Here is a 24,187-nt window from a genome sequence, read left to right on the forward strand (position 1 = left end):
AAGGGGAGTTGAGAGGGAGAGGGGTCCTGGTGAACAGAAGTGAGGGCAACAAAGGGGGAGGCACTTCAGACAGAGAGACTGGTTCAAGGAGAAGAACTGAGGGACTGAGAGCAGGGACAGAAAGAGGGTTTTGGGATGACGGAGCAGAGGGAGAAGCAGCACTGTGTCAGCCAGCTGTGGGTTACAGGACAGATTATAACAGGGGAAGGAGAGGACATAGGTGTGGGGAGGGAAAGAGAACTATATCAACAGATATTGGAGAAAAAGCAAACATAGCCTATGACATAGGACACATCTTTTACCTGAGAAGCAGCCATTTGGTCCTGGTCCTGGTACTGGTCCTCGTCCTGATCGGGGTCGGGATGTTTCCTCAGGTGACACTATGTTGAGGAGTCACAGAATGGGCTTTCAAAGGCGTCCCCACAGCCTGTTAATCAGCTCACCTCACACCCACAGTCAGAAGGACCTGGAAAGGGGGAAAAGGTCACCCCCTCCTGTCCTTTGTCACAGGAGAGAGTCAGGAACAGTGAACTCCTACTTGGAGACCAAACCGTGAGATGTTTCATTCTATCTTCATGTGTTTGTCTTTCAAAAGATTTCCACAAACTCCTATAACAATGAGAGCATGTCCTGCTCTGCTGAACCCCAAACACAACAAAACACCTTTCGTTCCCTTGAAAAAGCCTGCCCTGGGACCTATGATATGGCATCTTTAACTAGTTCCCTCCTGGGGCCTGCGCGGCTCCCCCAGAGCTGTTTTCAGTAGCGCTGGGTACCAGACAGCAGAACCAGCACCCCTGAGACCTCTGGGTAGAGAGGGGAGGGTTGAAGCAGGAACTTGTACACGTGCAGGTTTCCCAGGCAGATTTCCTTCCTCTTGTCCCAGGGAATTACAGAGAATAGATCTTTATGCTAAAGGCTTTGGGGAAAGTTAGCTATTGAAATATGTTCATGAAATGAGTTCACCATGAATAGATGGGCTCTGTGGGGATCAAGTTCCAGTTCAATCCAGTCCATCCTTCAATAGTTTCAGAGAATGGACAAGGACTTAGGGCAATAGCTCCTTTGTGGCTCATAGACACTAAGTCCACAAATCACAAAAAGGGAAGGAAAGAGGAGCTGAACATTAGACCAATTCACAGAACGAGACTCTGACTGTTAAGATCATTGACATCCTTACTAAGTGCACACTGAGATCACCTCAAATTACTGATGAAGTACCAATGAAGTTTCCACATATGATAAACAGTAGAAAGGATGCAGGGCTCAGAATCTGAACTACACACAATATACTTCAAACCAAAAACAATTAGGTTGTTTCTCTTTAATGTAATGACTTATAGGTTTATAGCTTTAAAAAGGGAGAGACTGCCTTATATTAACAAAAGAATGATAAGAGCTCCTTGTGAGATGTCACCAATGGTAATTTCAGAAGTTAACGACTATTTACATGAATTAAATATCAGAAATACAAAATGCAAATCCATGGGAGAGAAAAAAGATCCAGTGCTTCTAATATTCCTTCATAAAACATCAGACTCAGTCATCCCTACAGTAAAAAACAACATAAAGAAACCTCATAAATATTCACAGCAGTTTCTGTAACTGAGAATAATAAAGACAAGTTAAGCAAGTAATAAAAAAATACCTCAAATAATGTTAACATTTTATGTAGAGTCAGACACACCTATGAGAACTATCCGAATAATAGACAAGCGTGGTAATTTACCGTGCCTTCGCTACACCTCCCATGGGCTAATCAGTGTGATATGCAAATTAACTGCCAACAAAGATGGCGGCTAATTTGCATAATGCAGGCAGGGCGGGACAGCGCCATCCCGCCTGCCCAGCCACCATCCGGGCCTGCTATCTGCGACCCGGGGTGGCGGGCATCCCATATGCAACCCAACCCAGGGCGGCCGGGCGGTGCAGCAGCGATCAGCCACCGTGCCCAGGCGTCCCATGTGCGACCCGACCCTAGGGCAGCCGGGAGGGGCAGCAGCGATCAGCCACCCTGCCCAGGCGACCCGTGTGCGACCCGACCCAGGGCGGGACAGCGTGGCTCCCCTGTCACCCCAGCTTCCTCATCACAGCTCCCTTGGGGGCCTAAGCCTTTAGTCGGACATCCCCCAAGGACTCCCTGGCTGCCAGAAGGATGTCTGACTGCAAGCTTAGGACTGATCCCCTGAGGAGTGGGCCTAAGTCGACAGGTGGACATCCCCCAAACGGTCCTGGAATGCGAATGGGCGCAGGCCGGGCTGAGGGAACCCCCCCTAATGAGTGCACAAATTTTTGTGCCCCAGGCCTCTAGTCTACAATAATAAAAGAGTAATATGCAAATCGACCCAAGGAACAAACAGCAGAACGAACATCTGGATGACCATGCTATGAAACGCACGGGCGCCGGCCAGCCAAGGCAGGTGGGATGTGACTGGTTGGGGGCCCAGCTAGCGCCCCATGATCACCCTGCAGAGGGAGGCCCAGGCCACCTATTGGCTGGCTGGGGACGGTGGACGGGGCCTCCCTCTGCAGGGGCAGGGACATCATGGAGCCCTGGTCAGGTGGCCAGAGCCTACCTCTTTAGGGCAATCGATCTTGGGGCTCCTGGACTGTAAGAGGGCATAGGCCAGGCTGAGAAACACCTCTCCCCCACCTCAGTGCAAGATTTTCATGCACTGGGACTCTAGAGTATACTATTAAAAGAGAGAAAACAGAACTGTCATGTCAAATGAAATCAAGATTTTGTGATTGCATAAATTTCATGAATCTATTTGTGAACGATACCCTTTGAGTATCATCTACACTAATAAAAGACAAAGGTGCTAATTGACCATACTTTCGCTACGCCCAAGCCATGCCCACCAGCCAATCAGAGAGACGATATGCAAATTAACCCAATCAAGATGGCGGCCAGCAGCCACGGAGCTGGAGCAAGCAGGAGGCTTGGTTGCCCTGGCTATGGCAACCAATACAGTAAACTGTATTTACTTCAGACCCCCCCAAACCAAACAGAGCACCCCCACACCCCCCGGCTGTGGCCTCCAAAAAAGGCAACAAAGTTTCAATTATAGAAGCTCAAGAAATCCCAGATACCTGCTTCCAGCCAGCCAACACTGGGAGCTTGGGTGGCTGGGGGCTGTGGCCAACCTGCAAACAGCCATCAGCCCCGTACACAGGCTGGCCAGGCACCCCAGGGGGGACCCCCACTCTGAAAGGGCTGTGACCAACGTGCAAACAGCCATCAGCCCCTCAACCAGGCTGGCCAGGCACCCCAGCGGGGACCCCCACCCTGAAGGGGCTATGGCCAGCCTGCAAACAGCCATCAGCCACTCACCCAGGTTGGCCAAGCACCCCAGGGGAACCCCCACCCAGAAGAGGGTGTGGCCAGTCTGAAAACAGCCCTCTGCCCCTCACCCAGGCTGGCCAGGCACCGCAACAGGACCCCCACCCTGATCCGGGACACCCTTCAGGGCAAACTAGCCTGCCCCCACCCATGCACCACGCCTCTATCCTATATAATAAAAGGGCAATATGCAAATTGACCTTAACAGCAGAGCGACTGGGAATCACTGGTAACTATGACACACACTGACCACCAGGGGGCAGGCGCTCAATTCAGGAGCTGCCCCCTGGTGGTCAGTGTGCTCCCACAGGGGGAGCTCTGCTCAGCCACAAGCCAGGCTGACAGCTGCCAGTACTGTGGTGGTGGTGGGAGCCTCTCCCACCTCTTCAGCAGCGCTGAGAATGTCCGACTGCAGCTAGGCCTGTTCCCTGCTGGAAAGTGGACATCCCCTGAGGGCTCCCGGGCTGCCAGAGGGATGTCTGACTGCCAGTTTAGGCCCAATCCCCCTGGGGAGCTGGCCTAAGCCAGCAGGTGGTCGTTCCCCGAGGGGTCCCAGACTGTGAGAGGGCACAGGCTGGGCTGAGGGACCCTCCCAAGTGCAGAAATTTGTGCACCAGGCCTCTAGCAAACACAATAAGGAAAGGAATTCACATAATGATGGAAAACAAATTAGACCTACAGTTTCTTAGACACTCATTTATTTGAAAATTTCTGTATATTAGTGGAGAACTATAATCATAGAAAATTAACTGAATTGAAGATATATCCATATGATTCTTGTAAACGTTCCAGAATATTCAAAAAGTGATCATGTAAAGTATGTCCCTGACATGAGTATGGAATATAATGAATATTTACAGAAATAAGACCTGATTGGATAAAGCTCCTATGTCAAAAGCCAATGATCTGTAGGAAAGAAAAGTAGGGTGTCTATTTTCTAAAGCAAATAGAAACTAAGTAGTAGGGCATTTCCAGATAACATGTGATGGCCTTTGCACAATGTCTCGACAAATCCCTACTAGACCCTTCTTACTGAGAAAGAGAGACTATCAACTCTACAGTGAGGGGAGCACCTCTGCCCCATGACCATCACATGGATTGAGACAATGGGTATCAGGTGACAGAGGCACAGCATAGGACAAGTCATCACTGCTGACATTCCTGGGAAAAATAAATAAATAGTCGAAACCGGTTTGGCTCAGTGGATAGAGTGTCGGCCTGCGGACTAAAAGGTTCCAGGTTCTATTCCGGTCAAGGACATGTACCTGGGTTGCAGGCACATTCCCAGTGGGAGATGTGCAGGAGGCAGCTGATCAATGTTTCTCTCTCATCGCTGTTTCTGACTCTCTATCCCTCTCCCTTCCTCTCTGTGAAAAATCAATGGAATATATATTAAAAAAAAACAAAAAACAGAAATAGAGAAATAAATCACCAGATGTTAGAGGAAAAGCAAACATAGCCTGTGACCCAGCACACCTTTTACCTGAGAAGCAGCCATTTGGTCCTGGTCCTGATGGGGGTCTGGAATGTTTTCTCAGGTGACAATATGTCGAGGAGTCACAGAATGTGCATTTAGAGAAGTCAGCACAGCCTGTTAATCAGCTCACCTCACACTCACAGGCAGAGGTCCTGGAAATGAGGAAAAGGCCACCCCCCTCCTGTTCTTGGTCAGAGGAGAGAAAATCAGGAACACTGAGCTCCCTCATGGAGACCGCACTGTGAATTTTCAAGTGTGTGTCTTCATGTGTCTCTCCTCCCAAAGACTTCCACGAACTTCTACAAAAATGAGAACATGAGCTGCTGTCTTGACCCCCCCAAACCAAACAGAGCACCCCCTTACCTCCCCTAAACAAAGCTTGCTCCCCACTCTCACAAAGGCATCCTGCCAATCCCTGTCCTCACCTTCCATCACCCAGATTACCTCAGTAACCAATGATGCCCCACCCAGAGCAGCTGTCCAACACTATAGGGAAAAGCATACCTGAGGGCATTTCTATTTTTAAAAAATATATTTTATTGATTTTTTACAGAGAGAAAGGGAGAGGGATAGAGAGTTACAAACATTGATGAGAGAATCATCAATCAGCTCCCTCTTGCACACCCCCCATTGGGGATGTGCCCCCAACCAAGATACATACCCTGGAGGAAAACTGAACCTGGGACCCTTCTGTCTGCAGGTGAAGGCTCTATCCAGGGAGCCAAATGGGCTAGGGCCTGAGGGCATTCCTTAAAATGCTCCTGAAGGGATCTTAGAAAACCCAGAGGATTTATCTCAGGATATTTTTTAAATAATAAATTAAGTATTAAAGATAGAAAAAGTAAATCCATGAAAACAGACACACACACACCCAAAACCACAAAGGTAGGGCTTCTAATATTCCTTCAAAAAGCATCAGATGGTGACAGACACGTTACTTCCTTGTTGCCATCCCAGGAAATGACAAGGGATTCATGAAAAACAGACAAGTCTCTCCTCTCTGAGTGAATGAGGTTTCCAATGTCTCTGTCTCAAGTGCCTCCTCCTGTGCGGCCCCCACTTCTGCTCCCCAGGACCCGCTCCCTCTCAGCCCCCCTTCCTCTCTCTGGGTCCCCCTCCTCCCTGTGTCTCCACTTCCTTCCTCCTCAGGCCACTTTCCCGAGTGACCCCCTCACTCCTACCGTCGCCGTCCAGCCCCCCCCACACCCCCTATGGGCCCCTCTCTGTGGACCCCTCGCTGCCCTTCCTCCCGCCCACGTGTCTGTCTCTCACTCCCTCTCCTGACCCCCCAGCCTGGGTCCCCGCCCCCCGCAGTCACCGCGCCCACAAAGCCCCTCCCTGCGGGCAGGTCGCCTCTTCAGGGGACACCGCGTCCTTCCCCCTGGACCCCCCCATGGACACTGTGCTCCCCGGGCAGGCAGACCGCTTATTAAATGGGGGTGGGCCTAGGAGGGGGGTGCAGACCCCCAGGCCGGGAGCCATCCGGGCTCTTTGGGCCGAAAGCGCCGGACGCGGGGAGGGGCGCAAAGGGCGGGAACCCCCTGACCCAGACTCTCAGCCCCGCGGGGAGCACCGGCGGCCCCGGGAACGGTTTTCTGCGGGAAAACCGCGCGGCAGGCGGTGGCCACAGCCACAGGCGGAGAGACCCCGGGCCGGGGCCTCCGTTTCCTCCCAAAGGAACGTGGCGCCCGCACCGCGCAGCCTCCCGGGACCGGACTCACCGCTGAGAGAGGCTCCGGGGCGGGGACCCCAACAAGGACTCCAGCGCGGGCAGCGCCTTCAGCCTTCCCTGCGGGGAGGGGGACGGAGCGTCAGCTTTAAAGACAAACACCCTCCTCAGGGGAACCGCCACCTTCCCCTCCACAGCCGCTTCCGTCTGCAAGGAACTGCGCAGGCGCCTCCCTGCGGGGTGGGCGGGGCCAGAGCCTGAGCTGAGCGGCTCCGCGATGGGGGCGGGGCCGAGCCCGGCGGCCAGGCCTGTGCAGGGACAGAGGGGGGAGGGCGGGGCAGGAGCGAGGGGGCAGCCCCGGGTCCCCGCACCTCCTCCCACAGGGACAGCCCTTCCTGGGGGAGTTTCCCACGTCATTGTCAGGGTTTTGGCTGGGGACGCGGCTGCGAAAGGATTCACAAGGGAGAGAAGAGACAGGAGCAGAGGGAGGGCGTTTCTTTTACTTCTTTAAAGGGAGGAAAGGGCCAGGTGCCCTCTGATGGCACAAGGCACCCCAGATAGAGGGGCTGCTCCTTTATTAGGGTGCTAGCGAGTAACTGGCAGCTGTGGCAAAAGCATAAAGAGGGAGGAGGGAGGAGGAACCTGGAATTCACACAGAAGTTTCCCAGCTCCCAGAGGCTGTGCTTAGAGCTACTGGCTGGTCTGCCCTTCAGCTGCAGGTGTCCCAGGGAGGGCTCTTTCCCAGGATCTTCACAGGCCGGGAGCACATTCTCACAGTGAAGTTACAGGGAATTCAAAAGGCGGGCAAATTGGGTTGGAAACCAGAACGTTCTGCCTCTGATTCGCCTGGATCCTTAAACCCTCAGTGAGGAGGGCGGAGGGGGAGGGCAGCCTCCCCCTCCCTGTCTCCCCAACTGAAGGGAGAGGCAGCTTGAGTTAGGGAACCAGGAAGGTGGGGGGTCTCAGAGACAGACCCAGGTATCCAGTCATGGTTAGGCCCCTGATGAGATAAGATCCCATCCAACACTGTGGGGGAGGTATTTTCATCTGGTATTTTTCAAGGGATAAAAATTTTCTGTTTGTAATTTGTAGTCTTTGAAGTTTTTGTGTTCTGGGAGTGCATTTTGAAATGAGTATCTTTAGTAGTCTCTATAATCTAGATAATGGGCCATTTACCATAATGTACAATGTCTCTTGTTAGTATCCACTATATTTGGGATAGAAAATGATTTTAAAATGGACAATATTTAAAACAGTTATGAGAATAATAATTATTATCTCTTTACTTAATCTCAACCATTTTTAAAAAATATATTTTATTGATTTCTTACAGAGAGGAAGGGAGAGGGATAGAGAGTTAGAAACATCGATGAGAAACATCCATCAGCCGCCTCTTGCACACCCCCCACTGGGGATGTGCCCGCAATCAAGGTACATGGTGGCCTTGACCAGAATCGAACCTGGGACCCTTGAGTCTGCAGGCTGACGCTCTACCCACTGAGCCAAACCTGTTATGGCCAGAGGATTATGTTTAACCTATATAAGTATTTAATTACGTTACGCCAATAAAATATCAACACTCAGTATTGCCACCCAAAGCCAGAAAACACACTACATATAACTAACAGGCAAATACATAAAGGCCAACCCATTCTACAAAGACAGTGAAAGACTTCTACACTGAAATGATATAATGCTGAAGAAAGCAGATACCAATAAATTGAGACATTCCTTAATATTTTGTGCTCTACAGAATAAATAGATTTCCTATCAAATTTCCAAGGCGATGTTGGCTGTGGACAGCCAAAGAGATGTGGGACAGCCAACACACTTCGAATATAGAAAAGTTGAAAGATTCACTTTTTTTTACCCTGAAACACATTTTACAAAGCAGGAGCAACCAAGTGGGTGTGATCCTGGATTAACACAGATCCATACACCAATGAAACTGAGGGGAATGCCCCAACATAAACCCTGATGACACCTCACCTGCATCCAACAGGAGCCTTCTTTGTGGGAGAGGATACAATCCACAGGGCAAATGCAACCTCCAGCAATGATGTGGTAAAACTAATCTAGGACTTTCTGACATTTCTGTTTATTTCCTCCTTAAAACTGATAATGGAATGAAACGTCCTGCCTCAGTTATGTCTGCTTGTTCACATCCTTTTACATTTCCAGTGGAGAAGTTGGGAAGTCAGTGACTCACGTATTTAGCTTGAAATATATTATAAAAGCACTCAGAGAGATTTCAACGTGTGTTGGAAACTAACAGTTGGAAAGGGTTATGGCCCTGACCTGTTTGGCTCAGTGGATAGAGTGTCGTCAGCCTGCGGACTGAAGGGTCCCAGGTTTGATTCCGGTCAAGGGCATGTACCTTGATTGCAGGCACATCCCCTGTAGGGAGTATGCAGGAAGCACATCGATGTTTCTAACTCTCTATTCCTCTTCTTCTCCCTTCCTCTCTGTAAAAAAATCAACTGTAGGAACTGGGATCTCAGTGAGGGGCTGTAGGTAGAGAGGGGCTTGAACCCAGGAACAGGACTGCAATTGGAATTCATGTAAGCACTTTCATTAAACAAAAAATTGCAATGATGTGTTTGAGGATGAAGAACTAGCAGGTGAAACACACAACTCTCCCTGGCTAGATGGGCAATTTCATACTCACCAGCAGCCTTTCCTGTTCCCTTCCTCATTCCCCAAGGAGACCAAAACTCGACATAGAGACTACATTTATTTTTTGAGTATTTTATTGATTTCAGAGAAGTAGGGAGAAACATCAATGATGAAAGAGAACCAATGTTCCACAGACTCCTGCATGCCCCCTGTTGGGACTGAAGGGGAAACCGAGGCATGTGTCCTGAGCAGGAATCTAACCCGACCTCCTGGTTCACAGGTCAGTGCTCATCCACCAAGTAACACAGGCTGGGCCACACGTTTCTATTTCCAGAGGTCTGGTGCACTGGTGGGGTCCATCCACTTGGCCTGCGGGGATCAGGCTGCAACCGGCTCTCCTACATCTCCCGTGCGGTCCCGAATTGTGAGAGGGTGCAGGCCAGATAGAGAGACCCCACCGGTGCACAATCAGGGCCTGGGAGAGATGGGGGAGAGCTAAAGGACTTGCCTGGCCCATCTTGCCCAGCTGGACCAAAGCACCAAGCTAACCTTACCAGAGTGTCTGCCCCCTAATGGTCAGTGCACATCATAGCTAACAGTCAAATGGTCAAATGAATGGTTGGGCACGTAGCATATATAGGATTATAACCTATTTGATCGTCCCCTGACTCCAGAATTCCCCATTTATTGTTTTGTTTTCTATTTCTGAATGATCTGTTACGTATGGATAACAAACCTGCCAAATATATACACTGGAGACACTAAGACATAGTTTTAGCTCAAGAATCATTAATTCTGGCCCCAGCCAGTGTCGCTCAGTGGATACAGCACTGGCTCATGGACTGAATCCTCCTGGCTATGATTCCGGTAAAAGGGACGTACCCACCTTGCAGGGTGTATCCCTGGCCCTTACAGGAGGCTACCAATCTATGAGTCTCTCCCACAAAGTTGTTTCTCTCTGTCCCCCTTCCTTTCACTCTTTCTAAAAATCAATGGAAAAATAGACTCAGGTGAGGATTCACAACAAAAAGATTCATTACTTTTGTCCTGGCCAAGGAGTAACTTTGCTGGTTGGAGCATCATCACAATGTGCCAGGATTGCGGGTTTGAGCCCAGATAGGAGCACATCCAGGGGTCAAATATAAACAAAGGAATCATTAATTCTACAACATTTTGTGTGGTGGCACATTCTCTGTAATGTAAGCCTAAAAGGAAGTAAAACCATTGATCAAATACCCAATAATTACATCTCCCTTTATACCCACAATAATTTTTACCACAATATGTGTTAGTGAGCATCTAATCTGAAGTATGTTTCATTGAAAAAGATTCCATCTAGCCCTAGCTGATTTGGCTCACTGAAGAGAGCGTCGGACTGCGGACTTAAGGGTCCCAGGTTCGATTCCGGTCAAGGGCATGTACCTTGGTTGCAGGCACATCCCTAGTAGGGGGTGTGCAGGAGGCAGCTGATCGATGCTTCTCTCTCATCGATGTTTCTAACTCTCTATTCCTCTCCCTTCCTCTCTGTAAAAAATTAATTAAATAAATTTATTTTTTAAAAAAGATTCCATCTATAGACAAACAGCAGGACATTCTCTGCATAGTGAGTAGACACGACTGGGAGTAAGCTGAGTCATGGGAGCTTGTTTTATCTGTCGTTGTTGTCCAAAAGCAATGTATCTTCCAAACTTTCAATCTATCTCAGCATAAGAATTTATTTAAAATAATAAAACCTGCCCAGACAGTGTTGCTCAGTGGTTGAGGATAGGACTATGAACCAGAAGTTGGGATTCCATTCCTGCTCAGGGCACGTGCCCTGGTTGAGGGCTCCATCCCAGTGTGGGGTATGCAGGAGGCAGGGGATCCATGATTCTCTCTCACCACTGATGTTTCCATCTCTCCCTCTCCATTCCTCTCTGCAATGAATAAAAAAATTTTTTAAATTAACACAAAGATAATAAAATCTTATTAAATTAGGATAAAAATACTTTAAATTTTTCAAAACTCCTATTATTTGAGAAAACCCGGAGGCCCTGTATTGGAAATAAGCTTTTAGAAATGTCTGTGGAACATACAGATGTGATCAAGTTGATAAAAACTCCACCGCCGAAACCGGTTTGGCTCAGTGGATAGAGCGTCGGCCTGCGGACTGAAGGGTCCCGGGTTCGATTCCGGTCAAGGGCAAGTACCTGGGTTGCGGGCACATCCCCAGTAGATGTTGCAGGAGGCAGCTGATCGATGTTTCTAACTCTCTATCTCTCTCCTTCCTCTCTGTAAAAAATCAATAAAATATATTTAAAACAAACAAACAAAAAAAAACTCCACCAGCACAATCTCCAGAATTTCCACAGGAAACAGAATAATGAAAATTAGGTTATTTATTTCAAGTTTAAAATTATTTTGGGTTTAAATGATGGCACTAAAAACTTGAAAGCTAGGTTTCCTGTTTCCTGTTATGTTCACATAAGGAAATTAACATCCTTACCACACGTCTCTATATGAGGCAGTAACGTGGAACTCAGCCACAGGCTTTGGTGAGGTGATCACACTGAGAAGGGGTGTCTATTCACACATGGAGTAGAACCTGCAAGTAGGCTCTGGACTATCAGCCAGGTTGGTCAATAAGGATTGCTCAGGGGCCTCATCTGGATGATGCCCTGACAGCTCAATACAAACCAGGAACAAAGAGTCTACATAGGAAGTGATGTATTAATGTGCACAAATCCCCAGGAATCTATGGGGAAAAACAACACTGATAGGAGAATCACTTTTGCCTGATTGTATGAATGCATCTGAGGTTACAGAAGCAATGTAACCTCAGGGTGTTTCGGACTCAAAAGTATGAATAACTGGTAACAAAATGGAAAGTTTACATATAAAACTAAGGTTCAAAGTGGGCTTTTAAATGACATAATTATTGTTAAAATGTATCATGAATGTGATTTTTGAACGGTAACCATGTTATTCTCTGCATGTCCTTCCCACAAAAAAACCTTGGTGTTCAGCTAGGGACTGTCATTGAGCAGGTGACTGCAGTAAAAATGGTTGATTTATCCAAGACATAGAAGCCATATGTGAGCTAAATGTAAGAACTCTGACATAAAAACATAGGGTTAATTCTTTATGATCTTGGATTTTACAATAGTTTGAGCTATGACAGAAACAGAAAAACAGAGAAAGGTTAAATACCTCATCATCAAAATGTATGCTCTGGCCCTGACCGGTTTGGCTATATGTGGCTCAGCGGATATAGTGTCGGCCTGCGGACTGAAGGGTCACAGGTTCGATTCCAGTCAAGGGCGTGTACCTTGGTAGCAGGCACATCCCCAGTAGGGGGTGTGCAGGAGGCGGCTGTTCAATGTTTCTAACTCTATCCCTCTCCCTTCCTCTCTGTAAAAAAATCAAGAAAATATATATATTTAAAAAATGTATGCTCTGAGCAAAGACTCTAGCACCACGGGGAAAATACAGTCTATCGGATGAGAAAAAGTGATTTTAAGTCACAGGTCTTGAAGCATCTGTATCCCTATTTCCCCGAGTCAACAACCAAAATACAAAGATCCCAGATGGGAAAGACCAACCTCTGCCTTCATGTCCACCAATATTTGCTTTATATACGCAGGTCCTCCTACTTTGCATCCACAAATGTTTACAAGGGTTTTATACTCTTGATAAGTTGATCCCTTTAGCATTAGGAATTATCCCTCCATTATTATGGCCTCTCTTTCAAAGTATATGCTTTATCTGACATTAGGATTGCAACCACAGCATTTTAAAAATTTGATTTCCATGAAATCACTTGTTTTACCCTCCAAGGGCAGTTTTTTCCTTTATTGGACTTCCAAATTTTATAAAGAGACTGTAAAGCCATCAATTAAGTGGTTCCCATAAAAGAAAGGCATGTTTACCTGAGTTTCCCAGCAGGCCTGCTCTGACCTGCTCCAGCTCCTTCCACAGCTCTGGGCATTGAAACACTGTTACAGTCTACGGCCATACCACCCTGAACACACCGGATCTGGTCTGAAACACTGTTACGTGCTGACTTCACTAAAAGTCAGCGCTTCCACATGGGTCAGCTAACTCTGAGCACGGTTATCCTCATACCTATTAAATGTACACCGTCCAGGATTAGAGCTCTCACTAGAGCAACATTCTCTGCAAAGTAGTTTCTTTGGGGCCCAAAGGCAGAGCTGAAATAACTTTTTTCCAACCCTTTACTTTCATGCTGTTTTTGTCATCTGAAGTGGGTGCCATGTAGACAGCATATGTAAAGATCGTCTTTCCCTATCCATTCAGATACCCTGTGTCTTCTGGTTGAAGCAGTGAAACCATTTATATTGTGATTATTGACAGGTATATAATTATTGGCATTTTCACGTTAATTAATACAATCATAGGAGGGGACTTTAACTTCCCTTTGACATCAATGAATATATCTCCCAGAGAAATAAATCAATATTCCTCACTACAGTATCAGAACATGGAACTATTGTCCAGTTGGGATTCAATTCTACAAATGATCTGGACCTCATACTATGTCCTATAACAGAACAAATTAATAAAGTCCCTGGTCCAAATGAGTCCCAATCACAAAATATCAACAGATACATATACATACGAATGCTCCATGGGTATGTCAGAAAGTAGAAGAATATTGAACATCTTGTCTCTGCAATGATTTTGTCAGTCCTTTGGGTGGCACCTGGATGTTTACTGCCTTGTACAAATTCAGCACTGGACACTACTGGAGAAGTAATAAATGTAGGACTTTCATTTCAATCTGTGCTATCCTGCTGTCCCTGAAACTTACAGTGATGGCTTGGAAAACACTCTAGGGACAGCTAATGCCAATGGACATACCTCTGGTCAGGCTGTGAATAAACAAAGTAACTTTGCATCCAAAATAATAAAAGTTTTCAACTGCAAAGCTGCCATGATCTCTGCGGTTCCTCTAGGAAGAATGACCAACATTAGGCTACATTCAAGAAAGTGAGAATAAAACCTGTTTAACATGGGCTAATCCCACCCCAATAAAGAAGTTACTGATGTAACACTGAGAAATTGTTAAGGTTTCCAATGAGTATCAGGACAAGAAAAATCATTCCAATTAAAAGTATACAGATGGCCCTGACCGGTTTGGCTCAGTGGATAGAGCGTCGGCCTGCGGACTGGGGGGTCCCGGGTTCGATTCCGGTCAAGGGCATGTACCTTCCCCAGTGGGAGGTGTGCAGGAGGCAGCTGATTGATGTTTCTCTCTCACCAATGTTTCTTACTCTCTGTCCCCCTCCCTTCCTCTCTGTAAAAAACCAATAAAATATATTTAAAAAAAAAAAGGATACAGATGCTAATTTGTGGTATTCCAAAAGTTCATATTCATATTCAAAACTATAGGTGTCAGCATGAGAACCCAAATGGTGAGCTTACTACTTCGTGAAAATAGAGTAAAATAGTCACCAAATTCTACTGTCAGTCATTGCATTAGTGAATCCCAAACAACTGAGCAGAAGCTACACAGGCTTGAGGGGCTGATGTGGACAAGAGCAGCTTTACAGGCTGGGATCATAGCACTGCAAAAAGAATGGCAGCCTAGAAGACAAAGTGCAAAACCAGAGAGAAACAGGAAATAGGAAACATAAGAAATAGAATTAATTTTTCTGAGTTCAGCCAGCAGTGCAGCCTGGGAAAGGTGCCATCTTTCCACATGCAGAGTTCATGCCAATTCTGCATCCTGAGTGCAACAATGTCACTGGTATTGCAATATTCCTGTTAATTATGGAAAACCTATTACACAGACAGCTCTGTCCTGAGTGTACTTCCGTTCACCTAAACATCAAAACCAAAATGGGCCGAAACCGGTTTGGCTCAGTGGATAGAGCATCGGCCTGTGGACTGAAAGGTCCCAGGTTCGATTCCGGTCAGGGGCATGTACCTGGGTTGCGGGCACATCCCCAGTGGGAGATGTGCAGGAGGCAGCTGATCGATGTTCCTCTCTCATCCATGTTTCTAACTCTCTATCTCTCTCCCTTCCTCTCTGTGGAAAGTCAATAAAATATATTTAAAAAAAACAACAAAAAACAAAACCAAAATGGATATGCCCTCAGAAAGTTTTCATCCTAACGCATTGGCACAGAAAAGGAAGTAACTCTGATGACATCATTTATAAAACTCAAGAATTGTCCTGATCGGTTTGGCTCAGCAGATAGAGGGTCGGCCTGCGGACTGAAGGGTCCCAGGTTCGATTCTAGTCAAGGACATGTACCTTGGTTGCGGACACATCCCCAGTAGGGGGTGTGCAGGAGGCAGCTAATCGATGTTTCTCTCTCATTGATGTTTCTAACTCTCTATCCCTCTCCCTTCCTCTCTGTGAGAAAGCAATAAAATATAATAATAATAAAAAACCTCAAGAATTATTTTAAGAGATTCTTTCAATAGTATAATTCTCTAATAGAAAAAATGTGTGCCTTACAATATATCCAATATTCCATGGGAAAAAGTGCATAAGTAAAGTCCATATCATATACAACAGCTCACAGATCTTTAAGGCAGAAAGAATCAACCTCATGATTTCACACATACACCAGGAATAACACATAGCAGCATCAAGCGATATGGGAGTAGAATCACATGAATATTTCCTTCTCAAAATACTTCAAGTAATTTCAATATAAATGAGATTAACACTCTAAGAAATTGTACATATGGAAACATCAATTCTTTTGATATATTCAAGCATACAAAATATTACCTATCTACATTTAAAGTTTGGAGTACACTGTGTAAGAAACATTCTGATTTAGAGCAATACCTGAAAGGCATTTTGGCTACCTACCTAGTGTGAATTCAGTAATCTTTAAAATTCATAGTCAATTATATACTTGGGTAAGTTTTTACAATTTATTTTTATTTTTATTTTTTAATATATTTTGATTTTTCACAGAGAGGAAGGGACAGGGATAGAGAGTTAGAAACATCGATGAGAGAGAAACATTGATGAGCTGCCTCCTGCACACTCCCTACTGCGGATGTGCCCGAAACCACTGTACATGCCCTTGACCAGAATCGAACCTGGGACCCTTCAGTCCGCAGGCTGACGCTCTATCCACTGAGCCAAACCGGTTAGGGCAAATTTTTACATTTTAAAGTCATCTAAAAGTATAAATTCCTTGGAGACTTGTAAACTGTATATTTTGAACAAAAGTCCTCCCTCCTATATCATAAATGTAGAATTTCTACCCAATTACAATCCCTGATATTGACTGAGGCTGTAGGTCCAACTATATGATTGCCCACATTCTTCAGATTTAAGGTTTCCCTCTAGTATGAATTCAAATGTGAGGAATAAACTACGGATGCTGATTAAACATTTAGGACATTGTTTACATTTGTATTGATTCTCTCCAGCATGAATTCTGATGTTGGGTAAGGCATGCATGCTGAGTAAGGTTTGTCACATTCTTTGTAACTGTTGGGCTTGTATCCAGTAATAATTATCAGACGTTGTATGACATATAAATGAAGATATACGCTTTGACATATGGCTCATAATTTGTAAAACCTTATTTTATGATTCTCAATGATAAATCATGGCTGAATCTTTGGATGAAAACTTTATATTATTGCTCTTTCTCTTTAGAATGATTCCTAAAATGTTGAGTAGGGTAGACCTCAGATTAAAGGCTTTCTCACACTTTTTACAGTGTAAGGCTTTCCTTCAATATAATTGTCTGTTATTCAGTAAATTTTGAGCTGTGGGTACAGTCAGTGCACATGCTCTACATTTGTAAGGACTCTCTCTTTTTTTTTTTTTTTAAATATTTTATTGATATATATATATTTTTTTACAGCGAGGAAGGGAGAGGGGTAGTGTGTTAGAAACATCAATGAGAGAAAAACATTGATCAACTGCCTCCTGCACACCCCCTACTGGAGATGTGCCCGCAATCAAGGTACATGCCCTTGACCGGAATTGAACCTGGGACCTTTCAGTCCGCAGGCCGACGCTCTAGCCACTGAGCCAAACCGGTCAGGGCTGTAAGGACTCTCTTTAGTATAAAGTCTCTCAGGTACAGTTAAAGGCTTTTCTACATTTTTCACATTAATAAGGCTTCTTGCCAGTATCAGTTCTGTGACGTTCAGTAAGTTCTCACAGGTGGTAAAGGACTTACGACACTCCTCACATCTGTAATTCTTCTCTCAGGTATGAACTCCGCTGTGCAGTAAGGCAGGAACACTGATGAAAGGCTGTTATATTTTCTGCATCTATAAGGCTTCTCTCCAGAATGAACTCTGATGCTTAGCAAGGCCTGAGGAGCCGCCAAAGGATTTGCCACATTTTCCACATTTACCTGGTACAAGGTTTCTCTGCAGCATGAACACTCTGATGCTTAATAAGGGATGAGGACTGGCTAAAGGCTTTGCCACATTCTCTACATTTGTAAGGCTTCTCTCCACTGTGAACTCTCAGGTGCTTAGTAAGGTTTGAGAAGCTGGTAAAGGTTTTGCCACATTCTGTACATTTATAAGGCTTCTCTCCAGTGTGAACTCTCTGATGATAAGTAAGGGATGAAGACTGGCGAAAGGCTTTGCCACACTCTCCACATTTATAAGGTTTCTCTCCAGTGTGAACTCTCTGATGATAAGTAAGTAATGATATAACACGGAAGGCTCTGCCACATTCTCTACATTTATAAGGTTTCTCTCCAGTGTGAACCCTCTGATGATAAATAAGGGATGAGGACTGGCTAAAGGCTATGCCGCATTCTCTACATTTATAAGGCTTCTCTCCGGTATGAATTCTCTGATGATTGGTAAATGATGTGTACTGCGTGAAAGCTTTGCCACATTCTCCACATTTGTATGGCTTCTCTCCAGTATGAATACGGTTATGTACAGTAAGATGTTTACGGCTGATAAAGGCTTTTCCACATTCTCTACATTTATGAGGCTTCTCTCCAGTATGAATTCTCTGATGTGCAATAAGGTTTGAGGACCTGCTGAAGGTTTTGTCACATTCACTACATTTGAAAGGGTTCTCTCCAGTGTGAATTCCCTGATGAAGAAAAAGGGTTAAGCATTGGCTAAAGGCTTTGTCACATTCTCTACATTTATACGGCTTCTCTCCAGTATAAATTCTCTGATTTTGATGAAGGGTTGCAGACTCCCTAAATGCTTTGTCACATTCGGTAAATTTATAAGGCTTCTCTCCAGTATGAAATTCCGTCAGTCTATTTAGATTGAGTATTTGACTGAAGATTCCATCACATGAATTACCTGTGTAAGGTTGCTCATCAGCATGAATATTCTCTTGTTCAGTGTTATTTAAAGATTCCTGAAAAGATTTGACAAGTCTACATCCCTTGTGTGTCTTCTCCACAATATGAAAAACCTGGCCTATAGTCTTATAGGACATTTGGTCAAAGACTTTTCCACTTTTATAATGGTCTTCTGAAAGCTCAATTCTCGGTTGATTATTAAGAGATGACTGTTGCTTAAAGTTTTTCCAATGTTCGTTCCATTGGTAAATTGTGTTTCCATTATATTTATTCTGCTGGTAATGGGAGATAGAAAGTCCTTTAGTGACAACTATAAGAAACTTGTACAAGAACCATTTTGTGATATTCAATAAACCATGAAAGTTATACAAAAAAGTGTTCCCAATGTATTGAAATTATAGACAAAACATAAAAATAAAATTGTTTGGGGACAAATAATGAATCCTTGTTTAAAAGATGGCCAAATTGCCTAGCTGGCGGGGCTCAGTGGTTGAGCATTGAGGTATGAAACAGGAGATCATGGTTCGTTTCCCCATTAGGGCACATGCCCGGGTTTCAGGCTAGGTCCCAATAGAGGCATGCCGGAGGGAGCCAATCAATGATTGTCTCTCATTTTTTTTTAAATTATATTTTTATTGATTTTAGAGAGGAACGGTGAGGGAGAAATAGTAACATCAACGATGAACGAGAATCACTGATCGGCTGCCTCCTGCACATCCCCTACTGGGGATTGAGCACACAACCCAGGCATATGCATGTGACTGGAATGAAACCTGAGACCCACTAGTCCACAGGCCAACACTCTATCCACTGAGCCAAACCAGTTAGGACTGTATCTCAATATCATTACTTTTAAAAAATATATTTCTTAATTGATTTCAGAGAGGAAGGGAGGAGAGATATAAACATCAATGATGAGAGAGAATCATTGATCGGATGCCTCCTGCACGCCCCCTACTGGGGATCAAGCCTGCAACCAGGTATGTGCCCTTGGCCGAAATCAAACCAGGGACCCCTCAGTCTGCAGGCTCACGCTCTATCCACTGAGCCAAGCCAGCTAGTGCTGCATCTCTTTATTGATGTTTCTCTTTCTCCCTCTCCCTTCCTCTCAGAAATCAATAAAAATATATACATTTAAAAGTAATAAAATTGACAAATTGAGCAGATTTTACTTTTATAGGAACATTATAAATACCTAAATTTTACAAATGAATGACTGAAAGTTTAATCCCACCCTACATTTTAAACAATTCTAATCATTATTCACAGCAAAGACTGTGTTAGCTCCTAGTTTTCCAGATTTCCTTTCTAAGGATACACAACAGTAAAAACTTGTTTTCAACCATCAGGTGCAGAAACAAACTGATCTGCCAATGTAACTGAGTTTTAAGTGGGAAGTTTCTCAAATGCATAGTACATTTGACTTCTTTAGTTCACAAGAATTATATTATGAATAACCGTGCCAGGTTAGTTCGGTTTATATTTACATCCCCTCTTTCTCATCACATTCTTCCTCAAATTCCAAGGCTTTCATTAAGTGTACAGTATCAAAAGCACACCTTTTATATCTTACCAGTATAATTTCAGAGGATAAATATTGAAGTGTGGGCTTTAGCAAAAAGTCTTGGTTATCTTCAGATGCTATAGCTGGAAAAAAAAAACACAAATTCTTAATTTTGACAATCAGATGAGTGCACTTTGAAATTACCAAGTACAGGACAAATGACATTTTTGAGTACTCCAAATGCAAGTGAAGGATTCAAAGAAAGCTCAAGATAGATACAATGAGTAAACGTCCCATCAAAGAGGGACAAAGAGTTGCTTATATCTGCCAATGATACCTGCTCATACCCCCTGACACACAATGGCAATATTATCAAAACACCCCCACCTCCCAGTTTCTTCAGTGGAGAGAGAAAGATGAGGGAAGTGAGTGTTCAATGATCTCTCTGTTATGAAGCATCTTGAAGAACAAATGTCTGTTGTGCATGACACAGAGTGGGAACAGGATGGCAGTACATGATGAGTGTCCTGTAGTGGCCTGTTCAAAAGACTACTTCTGGAAAAAAAAAAAAAAAAAAAAAAGACTACTTCTGAATCTCAACAAAAGATATCAAGTCATGCCCTGGCTACTTTGGCTCAGTGGAAAGAGTGTCGGCCCATGGACCAAAGGGTCCCGGGTTCGATTCCAGTCAAGGGCACATGCCCGGGTTGCGGGCTCGATCCCCAGTGAGGGGAGTGCAAGAGGCAGCCAATCAATGATTCTCTCCCATCATTGATGTTTCTATCTCTCTTTCCCTCTCCCTTCCTCTCTGAAATCAATAAAAATATATTTTAAATAAATAAATAAATAATTTTTAAAAAGATATCAAGTCATGCAAAGAAATAGAAAGTATGCCATCAGAAACACAGAATAAATGTAATCAAATGGGCAATACATTAATGGCAATATATTAATTACCTGAAGAAAAATGAAAAAGAAGTATCTCAAAACCAAAAAGTAGAAAATAAAATACAATTATATAATATCACCAAAATATTATATAACCAAAATAAAAATACAATGAGAAAGAAAGTATTTTACAAACACCACACAGAAATGGGAAATTGAAAAACATAATATCCAAATTAAATAGTACAGTAGGATCATCAACGAAATACATTATAAACTTGGCCTGGCAGCGGTGGCTCAGTGAATGAGCTACGACCTATGAAACAAGAGGTCACGGTTTGGTTTTAGGTCAGGGCATAGGCCTAGTTGGAGGCTCAATCCCAATCGTGCAGAAAGCAGCCGATTAAGGATTCTCTCTCTTCATTGATGTTTCTATCTCTCCATGTACTTTCCTCTCTGAAATCAATACAGACTATTTAAAAAATAAAAAATCAAAGAATTTGTACATAATTCATTAAAAATTTTGATTCAGGGAAAGTAGCAAATATGTGAAAATATGAAGGGAACCTAAGGGACTCCTAAGACACTAACAAATCAACCTACAAGGGGAATCCATAAAGAGAGAGCAGTGAAAAGGATTACGCAGCTTACATAAAAAATTAACAGTTGAAGGTCAGGACAATTAGAGAAAGAGACATTCAAATACAAGCAGCTCAGCCGGAACCGGTTTGGCTCAGTGGATAGAGCGTCGGCCTGCGGACTGAAGGGTCCTAGGTTCGATTCCGGTCAAGGGCATGTACCTGGGTTGCGGGCACATCCCCAGTGGGAGATGTGCGGGAGGCAGCTGATCGATGTTTCTCTCTCATCGATGTTTCTAGCTCTCTATCTCTCTCCCTTCCTCTCTGTAAAAAATCAATAAAATATATATATAAAAAAAAAAATACAAGCAGCTCAGTGAATTATAAGTAGAATAGAATATAAACATGAGAACAGGTAAAAAAAAACCCAAAAAACAAAAAAAAACCAAACATGAAAATATCATGAATCCCAGAATACAATCCTAAAAGCATATGAAAAAAAAACTTCTCAAAAAATATATTTTTTAAAAGAATAAATAAAAGGAATAAAATCTTAAATCTCTGCTAGAAGACACACAATGTAAAAGATAATGTGATATCAATAACTTCAGTGGGTACAGGGCTGTAGAGATGGCAAGTAGCACAGTTTTGTATGCAACTGACATACTGAGTTTAAAGTATATTGTTATAGCCTTAAAATATTTTAAGTAACTCCCATGATCACAACAAAAATAGAAAATAATAAAATGATTTCTGTTAATAGGTGACAGAATTGTGTGTTGTAAATCACAGACTACATATTTCTAAAAATATATATAAATCCAATGAATTTCTCAAAACATGGTATATAAAGCCAACCCACAAAGTTAGCTGTGTTCTGGTACCGTAACAGAAATTAGTACAAAATAACAAATTAAGTGTGCAATTACATGAATAACAGTATAAAGAGAAATGAAATAATAGTTTACTTTATGTAAAAGGTGCACGATTTGTATGCTGTAAAGTATAAAATACTGCTGGCTGCCATCTTACTTATAGGTACATATCGAAAAATATTCACAGAGGATCTGCAAGAGACATTTACACACTGTCCATTACAATGCTACTCAGAAAAGCACGCATTAGATGGAAGTAACTCAAATGCCCATGGATAGTTGAATGAATGAGTAAAATTTACCCTATATATATAATGCAATACTATCCTGTCAAAAAATAAAAATAGTTATTATCACCTGATACCACAAAGAGAAACATGGATGACACTTTTTAACTAAAGCACACAAGTCACAGAGACAGATAGTACAGGATTTCCCTCAGGTGAGTAATCTAATGTAATCTATGTTAAAAAAAAAAAAAAAAAAAGTAGTTACAAGCAAGCCTTCCTTTTAAAGCAAATGAGGAAGTAGTGGTTTAATACATGAGAGATTCTGCAAGATGGAAGTTTTGAGAGAGTAGGTACACAACACAGAGAGTAAGAATCTACCCTAGAAAGCAGAAGCTCCCTAAAGATATCCTACATAATAAAAGCCTAATATGCTAATGATATGCTAAGGCAGCTCAACTGCTCGCTATGATGAGCACTGACCACCAGGGGCAGAAAGTCAACCAGTCACTATGATGTGCACTGACCAGCAGGGGGAAGATGCTCCAACTGGTAGGTTACCTTGCTGTTGGGGTTCCACTGATTAGAACTGAGCGAGACAGGCAGACACACCCTGGAGCACTCCCGTGGTCCCTCCCCGGTTGGCCAACGTTTCACGTCTTTTCTCAGCCCAGATCGTGCACTGGTGGGGTCCCTCGGCAGGCCTGTGCCTTCTTGCAATCCAGGAGAACCTTGGGGGATGTCAGTGAGGGACCCCACAGGTGCATGAATTTGTGCACCGGGCCTCTAGTTAAAATAATAAAAGGAACAAAACCCCTGCATAGGAAATCAGGAAAGAAGTCATCCTCACCCAGGGAGGCCAGGTTGCTGCAGTTCTCCACCATCACATCCAGGTACAATTTCCGCTGAGCTGGGTCCAGGCATTCCCACTCCTCCTGAGAGAAATCTATGGCCACATCCCTGAAGGTCAGCGGTCCCTGAAAGAAAAGATACATTTATATAGAGGTAACCAGAAGAGTACATAATGTCACCCAACATGAAAACAGTGTTAGGAGAAGAGGTTTGGACCTAGGAGTGTATCTTGAATCATCCAATAAAATTCTCTGATGTGTTTTCGAACACTGACAAATGAGGATGACTCATGTCAACAATCCATGGTATAGATTTCACTTTTCAGGAAGATAAACTTTAAAATGAGGGCGTGGACACAGGAATATGGATTTCTGAGTGCTGTGTTTGCGTCATTAAGGGTCAGTGGTGTATATTTCTCAGCGGAAAATGTCAAGATGAGTCTAAATTTAAGCACTTCTTCAAGTGTAACAAAGAAAATGACTGCACTTTTTGGAAAATATAAATGCTGATTCATGTTCTGAGATGAGGTCTCTGTTTCCACTTGTGTAATAAGCTCACTTTTTACTTGTGATACCAATGTTACCGGATCACGTACCATATGTCTGAATACACAGAAATTGAAAACACAGGAAAAATTCGTATATAACTTTGATCTCAAGGGATTTGTTAATGGAATTTATAGTTCTCATGGAATAGGACATATAGAAGCCACAATCATACTTGAAAATTTACTACGGGTATTCTTAGAACAATACCATCTGCCTGGTCCAGTGGGTGTGCCTCAGTGGTTGAGCACTGACCCATTAACCAAGAGGTCCCTGGTCAGGACACATGCCCAGGTTGCCAGATTGATTCCAATGTGGGGTGTGCAGAAAGCAGCCAGTCA

At 43.9% G+C, this 24,187-nt stretch overlaps 1 protein-coding gene and 1 pseudogene across 1 annotated transcript; both read right to left on the minus strand.

Annotated features, from left to right (window-relative positions):
• The window catches only part of LOC132216094 (zinc finger protein 345-like), a 49,947-nt pseudogene extending 43,271 nt beyond the window's left edge, over positions 1 to 6,676 (minus strand).
• Positions 6,677 to 17,010: 10,334 nt separating this feature from the next.
• LOC132216131 (zinc finger protein 239-like) lies at positions 17,011 to 23,430 on the minus strand. Its single transcript, XM_059665236.1, is given in 5 exon segments — positions 17,011 to 17,448; positions 17,450 to 18,649; positions 19,951 to 20,024; positions 22,316 to 22,414; positions 23,300 to 23,430. Coding segments are annotated over 2 exon segments (1,149 nt in total). The 5' UTR covers positions 18,515 to 18,649; positions 19,951 to 20,024; positions 22,316 to 22,414; positions 23,300 to 23,430; the 3' UTR covers positions 17,011 to 17,364.
• Between the last annotated feature and the right edge of the window lie 757 nt (positions 23,431 to 24,187).

The sequence above is a fragment of the Myotis daubentonii genome, chromosome 15 (assembly GCF_963259705.1).
Source record: "Myotis daubentonii chromosome 15, mMyoDau2.1, whole genome shotgun sequence".
Taxonomy (NCBI): Eukaryota; Metazoa; Chordata; class Mammalia; order Chiroptera; family Vespertilionidae; genus Myotis; species Myotis daubentonii.